Source organism: Primulina huaijiensis, chromosome 5 (assembly GCF_012295235.1).
Source record: "Primulina huaijiensis isolate GDHJ02 chromosome 5, ASM1229523v2, whole genome shotgun sequence".
NCBI classification, from domain to species: Eukaryota; Viridiplantae; Streptophyta; class Magnoliopsida; order Lamiales; family Gesneriaceae; genus Primulina; species Primulina huaijiensis.
Window position 1 is genome coordinate 21,014,073 of NC_133310.1, and position 7,874 is coordinate 21,021,946.

At 35.2% G+C, this 7,874-nt stretch overlaps 1 protein-coding gene and 1 pseudogene across 1 annotated transcript; both read right to left on the reverse strand.

Annotated features, from left to right (window-relative positions):
• Positions 1 to 1,880: 1,880 nt before the first annotated feature.
• LOC140977034 (laccase-12-like) lies at positions 1,881 to 4,639 on the reverse strand. The gene is made up of 6 exons (XM_073441558.1): positions 4,083 to 4,639; positions 3,847 to 3,998; positions 3,517 to 3,761; positions 3,291 to 3,419; positions 2,249 to 3,205; positions 1,881 to 2,174 (listed from the first exon to the last, which is right to left on the reverse strand). The coding sequence occupies exons 1-6, from the start codon at positions 4,194 to 4,196 to the stop codon at positions 2,044 to 2,046; spliced, it is 1,728 nt and encodes a 575-aa protein (XP_073297659.1). The 5' UTR covers positions 4,197 to 4,639; the 3' UTR covers positions 1,881 to 2,043.
• Positions 4,640 to 6,742: 2,103 nt separating this feature from the next.
• LOC140977730 (probable leucine-rich repeat receptor-like protein kinase IMK3) lies at positions 6,743 to 7,346 on the reverse strand (annotated as a pseudogene).
• Between the last annotated feature and the right edge of the window lie 528 nt (positions 7,347 to 7,874).

Sequence of the window (7,874 nt, forward strand, 5' to 3'; positions counted from 1 at the left end):
ACACACACACAACGATTGCATTATAATAAGTATCAAACTATATACTAAACATGTGTTTTTAAATATATTTTAGTCAAATCATCTATTGCTTTAGATAAGAATGATGTAATAAAATGAATAAATTAAATATTCTATAAATTATTGTAAAATCAATTCTATTTTTCATTGTTTAAATTCATTTACATATGATAAATGATTGAATAGTTTGTTCACAAAAAAGATGAATACCATTTTTCTCCACACTTATTCGATTTCTCCAATTCTATAACAAGTTATTCAAATATTTTTTTAAATAAAAAAACATCATTGAGTATTATATATTTGTAATTTTGACAAATTATAGGTTTAAACTAATAATTTCCCGAATAAATAATAAACAAAAAATGGAAGAGTAAATTAATATTTGATGCATATACAATTTGTGATACAGAATTATTATTTACAAACGAGACTATTATATTTGGACTTGATCAATCTCATAACCATATACGACCAGAAGAGATTGCAGTCATTTTGCAAGTTGATCATGCACAAGTTGCATGTAATATAATTGTTGGACGTGGTAAATTTCAAACACACCCTTAAAGTATTATATAATTACGTCGCCGCCCCGAAAATCCGTCTTCAAATATATATCACTACAAAAATTTGAGGAATTCATGAATTAATCAACTAGGTAGCAAGAATGAATAAATTTTTTTCTTTGAAGAATATGATTATGTCCCTTTTTCGCGCAAGTTAATAAAAAGTTGAGGGAAATTTTCAAAATTATGCAGGAAACTAAGATGAAAATTGGGCAATTCAAAGAAAATTTAAAACAATTAATAAGTTAAGATCAAGAAATGATAGGGATACTAGATCTGCCGACAGCCGTTGGTGGAAGAGCAAAAAATCGGTGGGGGCGGCGGTGGAGTGGAGAGAGGTGGCGGATACCGCCCCTTTTAATGATTAACACAATTAAATAGCATGAGTTCGATCCATAATGAGTTTCGCATTAACAAATTCATAAGTTTAAATATATAATTTATATGTACATTTGTTTAAAAGTCAAGAATTATTATTAATTTGTATAAAAAAAATAACTGAAAAAATTCAATGAATCCATGTATACAATCACGAGTCGGGATTTGGGATTAAGATACTTTTTTTATTTTCAATTTTGCTGTTAAATCAATGGAAAATTATGAAAAGGTGATGTCGGGTAATGAAATGATTTATGATTATATTCATGAATATGACGTGTATCTTAAATGATAATTCAAAACGTAAAATTCTTAGAAAAAAACATTAGTTTTATTACCAACTTTTACTTGATCCAGACAACCTTCATATTTCATGGATTCTTTTGAATCATCAACTTGGATAATATTAAGTACATCTCTCTCCTCCCTTACCAATGCAGTTTGATGTAATGACATGAATCTTTCCTAATAAAAGGGGATCATATTTTCGAATTCACGTTAAAACAAAAATCTTTCGGCCAATGAAAATAACAAAATCTCTGTTTATATATAACAAAATCTCTTTTCCAACTTGCAAACGTTGTGTAATTTGACTTTAGCCTCAAATTCGTCTACTTATTAAAACTAGTTGCACCATCTTTGATTAGTTTCCATTAAAGGACAAAAGTCGACAAGCAATGCTTAGGATGAAATGTTTGATTTAGTAAACAATATGAAAATTCATAATATATAATATTTTTACTCAAGAAATGAAAATATATTTAAAAAAAGTATGAACACCGGACTGCGGTGTTTCTGTTGTTCATGCTAATCTTTGGTGCCTCTTAGAATATTGATTTGACTGTATTTATTTATGCATTAATTCCTATCTGCTCTGCATTTTTCTGGGGAAGAAAACGTTGCGGTTGTACAAAGAGATTGTTGCTGAAGCATAAAATTATTTGAATCCAGAAAAAAAATGTTCTTTCAACATTTTTGGTCCTATAGAACTGAGTAAACTTGAGGAATGGCAAAAAAATGTGTCCCCAATGTGAGGAAATTAAAAATGAATCTGCGTGATACGAACTGCGGTTCTTGAATATCAGCAGACAGGAAGATCAGCTGGAGGGTGTTCTAAAGTTTCCAATTCTCCGACACCATTTTCCACCAGGAAAGCCATGGCCAGGCCCCAGTTGATGTGGACATCCAGGTGACAGTGGAACAGCCACACTCCTGTTTAGGATTGCACAAAAGTTTTCATGTGAACAAATTTCATGTATTGAAAATGTGTAAAATCTCGTTCTAACCTGGGTTATCAGCGATGAATCTGATCACTGTCCATCCGCCAACGGGCAAACTCGCTGTATTTCGTAGAGGTGGATCAATGAGGTTGAATTTTGCTGTGTCCTTTCTTGGATTGAAATTGCCGAAGCCCTCGGCAAGTATGTAAAAATCATACCCGTGAAGATGAATCGGGTGGTTCTCAGATGTGAATATATTTGTTCCCTGTAAGACTACTTGCACCGTAGCCCCGTATTTTAGTCTGTACACCTTGGTTCCCGGAATGGGTTGCCATATCGACCGGCTCACATTACCCGTGTAGTCGAACTTCAGTGGTGGATTTGCTGGGAAGTCGCTTGTAAAAACTCCTCGTATACCTTGTTGATGTGCTTGCAACAAGGAAAAGGTTGATGGGAGCTGGAACGATATATTGTTCATGCTGGCAGCAAATCTAGTTCCGTTTGGACCTTGGCAGTTCCTAGGCCTGGAACCAGGGGGACAGTTGTTGAGTCCTAGACCAGCTGTAATGAAGAGATTTTCATCAATATCAGTGGGAACTGGAACTTGTCTTGGGCTTCTGAAGCTTGATGTGAAGGCTGTGGCTGTGGCGGTGTCATTGAACGCCGGCAGGATAGGCATGATTGGTTTAACCGAGACTCCTTTAGCAGGGCAAGGTGCGGATTTGTATTCAAGAATAGCTGTTGTGGTGGTATTGTCAAATGGTGCACCTTGAGCACTGGCATACGCGCGTGCCGCGATGTAATATCTGGTTGGTGCCTGATCAGCAGTGATCAGGACATCAGTTGTTTGTCCCGGTCCGAGCATGAGTACCGAGGTGGTAAAGGGCTTCACATAAGATGCATCAGCGGCGACTACAGTGAGCTTGTGATTGGCAACTTGGAAGAAAAGTTGTTGGTTAAGTGCGGAATTTACTACCCTGAGAAGATTCGTCTCGCCAGAGTCCACTGGAACTATTACTGTATCTGCATCAGCGTCAGGATGGAACAGAATGAGTTTATTTATTACATTTCAGTTGCATGGTAGAGTAAGAGCTTCTTCAAAACAGACCTTTCTTGGAGCAGTTGTAAAGATCCCCAGGTTGACCATTTATGGTGTAAGCATCGGACACATTCGGAGTCCCTCCTGTTCTTGTAGCTTCTCTTACAACATCGATAGGGTTGGCATCCCACCACTCGCCTAAACAAATCATTTATACTTTTTCCATTAGCATGCCAAAAGGGGACTAATTTCTTGTAATGTCATGCAGATATAAGAGCAAGGATCATGAATTTACCAAGAAGCAGATTAGTTTCGCGCTTTGGCTTAGCAAAAGGATACGAATCCCCTTTTTTTGGACGGATGATCAACGCACCATACACAGTAGCCCTGAGCCAAGAACTGTGCGCATGCCACCAGAGAGTACCTTCTTGTTCTTGGATTGTGAAACGGTACGTGTAACTCCCTCCTGGTCTGATAGGACACTGTGTCACAAATTCAGGTCCATCGGCCCATCCAGTCCTCATTTGCCTCACTCCATGCCTATACATAGGTGGTAGAAAATCTATGAACATTTAACTTGAATTCTATACATAATACTAATTAATGGATAATTGCCTATAATTACCAGTGAATCGTGACATTGTAACGTGCTCTGTTAACCACGCTGACCACTAGAGTGTCACCATTGTTTACTTCTAATGTTGGTCCGGGATACATCCCATTCACCGTAATTGAGTTGTGAGTTTTGCACAGCCTTTTCACTGGTGTTGCTTGCACCTGTATAAATTACACACATAATCCAATGATCATATATCAATCTCCCTATAGTTAGTTAAAAGACTAGAGAAGAATTCAACATACAACAAAATCATGGTAATGAACTGTTGCATTAGTTTTCGGCATTGCGCTTGTAGAAAGGAGATAGAGGCCTAAGTAGAGCAGGAAAGAGCAAAAAGGTTTGCTATTTACCACCATTTCTACCAAGTTTTCAGAGTAGAAAAGTTAAGACTTGAGGTGGGACTATGTGAATATATATGAATGAACGTTTGCTTGTGAGAGAATGTAAGAGAGATTTGCTTTTTTTATACACAAGATTAAGAAAGAAAGGGTGGTTCTAAGGTTGGCAGATTAGGTTTTGATATATAGTCGGATCAAATGGCAAAATTTACGTAGTTCAACCCAACAGTAGAGTTGTTGCACCCACTGGTCCATCAAACTCAAGAAAACCTTAAATTTATCATTTATGCTTCTTTCACAAGTCCCTTTTTTTAATTAAAAGAAATTAGAGTTGGTTTACAATTAAAATTTACCATGTTACTGTTCCAAAAAATAAAAATAAATTACCATGTTAAGTATTTGGAGGTTTAAATCTTGATGAGAAACAGACTGGGCGATTCATAAGTTGCAATGTAAGATTATAGACTATTCGAACAGATATTTCGTGAAATGGTTCATGCATGGTTGTTACCATGAGCAATATCCAATTCTAGTTTTAAGGATTCCGATTCTCGCTCCCTTGTGTTACCAGATAAGGCAAATCTTTCAGAAAATTCTAACGATGAGGAGAATCTTCGGTATCTTAAGCTTGAACTATTGGGTGCAAAACATATGTTACATTTTCTTTATAAAAAAAATTACATTAAATTTGAGTATTTTTCCATTTCAAGAGGGTGACTGCTTTTGAACGTGTTGATTTCATTGAAAGGGAAAAAAAAACAATACTTGGGAACTTTCTTGGTAATGTTACGTATTGGTTTTGTAACTTTGTTTATTAATTTTTCATTGCTCATTTACATATTTCTCACCCACATTCTTGAAAATCATGCCAACACTTCAAATATCTACACCAAGTCCAAATCTCTGTCATAATGGTTTATATACAATATATAACATATGATTATATGAATATTGTTTGTGAACATTTTTCTAAGTCAACGAAGGATAACCATTTCGGAAGTAATGTCTGAAAATGGGCAAGCGAAATCTTAAATTGGGGAAAAAAAAACCTTATATCTACTTTATTATATGATTTAGTTTCTTATTAGTTTAGACAGACAGATAAATTAACTTAGATTGCGGAGGTTTCACTCGAGGCATTATATTTGAACATAGTTTTCTTTGTTTATTTGGTAAAAAAATTATAATGATTTCACCTAGAGGGAAGGGCCTAACGACAAGTAGTTGAATTAATTGCATTTTATTCTCACTTTTTAAAGAATGTTTTCGCCACTATTAAAAATGTAGAAAAAGGGTCTAAATTGGAAGTAATTTATAGCCATTTAAACAAAATATCTTCATTTTTTTTTTTAAAAAAAATATTATTTTCTACAATTTTTACTAGTAAAATTTGAAGTTTATCACTTTTGTCTAAAAAGCACTAAATCGTATCCAATTTTAAAAAGAGTAAATCTATTGTGATACGGTCTTACGAATCTTTATCTACGAGACGGGTCAACCCTACCGATATTCACAATAAAAAGTAATACTCTTAGCATAAAAAGTAATATGTTTTCATAGATGATCCAAATAAGATATTCGTCTTACAAAATACGACCCGTTAGACCGTCTCACACAAGTTTTTGCATATGTCCGTTTCTTGAATCCTTTTTTCACTATTCCTATAATTCCATTTTATGATAACCATATTTTACATTTTGGCTTTTTTATTTTTATTTCCTTCCAATTCACACATAATGTAGGTGCGCAATTGCAAAAAGCGATTATATATACTAGTGCATCAACTATGGAAAATTAGAAAAAGTTATAACTCATTAATTAATTAAGAATGTTACAGATAACGATACATATAACGGCGCAGAACATTTTTTTTGGGTATTATCTATGACCTTTTGATAACGATTTTTTTAGGAACTAATTAATTAAGAATGAAGTTATATATATTCTCGTAAAAATTCAAGAATCCGTTAACAAAATGAGAATCGATATTCAAGTCAAAATTGACATCTTGTCAATCTGTTGAGTCACTTTGAATCAAAGGAAAAATAATCGTTAGATGGTTGAACAAGAAAAAATACTGTGCATTCGAGTTGGTAAGTTTGTTATTGACTTTGAAATTAAACGTGAAAATTCAATCTTTAATAGTTTAGTTTTCCAACAATAAACAACCAAAAATTAATTGAGGGACAATTTTCGAGCAAAATTTTTACATTTTTTAAGCATAATAATAATTTCATTTTTCTGTGAAAATGAAAATAAATGTGATATTTTCAGCAATTCGAGGAAATGTATGCTAGCTACTATTACATTGCAAAGTTTAGAAAGTATTTTTACATTATTCAAGAATCAAATTACCAAAAATACTGGTACAAAATGTATCACAAGAACAAAAGAATTACGAAAAATAATTAAATTCCCTTACATTAAACAGCCATTTGGATGGATAGACTAAGTTTCAATGTGATTTTAAATGAGTCTTTTGAAAAAGAAGACAGAGAATTACGAAATCTCACTTCAATATATGTCGAACTAGTTTCGGAAATTTCCGTTTCAGCCTTGTTCATCTAAGAACTTGCTGATGGCATCGCTTCACCATCTTCTCCGGAGCTCTCTGTGTATGTTTCTGGCCTCACGATCTTCTCCAGCGGGAGAATCTGCAGAGCCTCGGGTCGGTCAGATGGCGGTAATTCGACACAATGCAAAGCCAGCTTCAACGTAGTTAGCAATTCATCACCAGCCACTGACTGATCCCTCATCAAGTCCACCTAAAAAAACTCCATTAGTCCACTCTTTTTTCACATTGGATGCAACCCTTTGTCACAATTCCATGCCATTAGCCAAGTCCCCAGGTGATTTCCCCGTCAGAAGCTCCAACATGATCACACGCAAGCTATAAATGTCGCTCTTGGTTGTTGCTTTCTTGAGCTTCGAAAACTCCGGTGCGCGTTACCCCAATGCACCAGAAGTGGCAACCACATTAGCATTTGCAGCGGATGACATTAGTTGTGAGAAGCCGTAATCTGAAATCTTGGCATTTTTGTGCTCGTCCAGAAGTACATTACTTGATGTGAGGTTTCCATGAGTAATGCCTACTTTGGTGTGAAGATAGAGCAACCCTCTTGTTACATCTTTAGCCATTTTGATCCGTATTGCCAATCTATCGGTGTATCAGTGTTGTGGACTGTAACAAAACTTTGCTCACCGTGGAGGAAAGTTGCAAGACTTCCATTAGGCATTTAGTCATAAATGATTATTTTTCACCCTTTGGACCTAAATAATAAGCTCTGAGTGCAAGAAGATTAGGAGGTCTGATTTTCCGGGGTGCATTAACCTCGATAAAAAATTCCTTCTGACCCTTCATTATCTTTTCTCTCAATCTTTTGACAGCTACTTGAATTCCATTTTCCATCGTTGTCTTGTACACCGTTCCATACGTGCTTCGGCCTATAACCTCAGTAGTTGCACACAAAAGATCGTTTGTACTAAAAACCTTAAGCTCATCAAAATGCACAAGTTTTCCATCTGTTCCGGCACTTGCTTCAACTTCTTCTGCATCTGGGGGAATACCCTTTATGGTCGCAGATTGGCTTTTCTTGGATTATTTTACCATTTTCATAATCCTTTGCAAGCAGAAGATTAGGATGGTACAAGCTACAAGAATAATAACGAGTGCAGCTTACTGTTCAGTTTTGATGC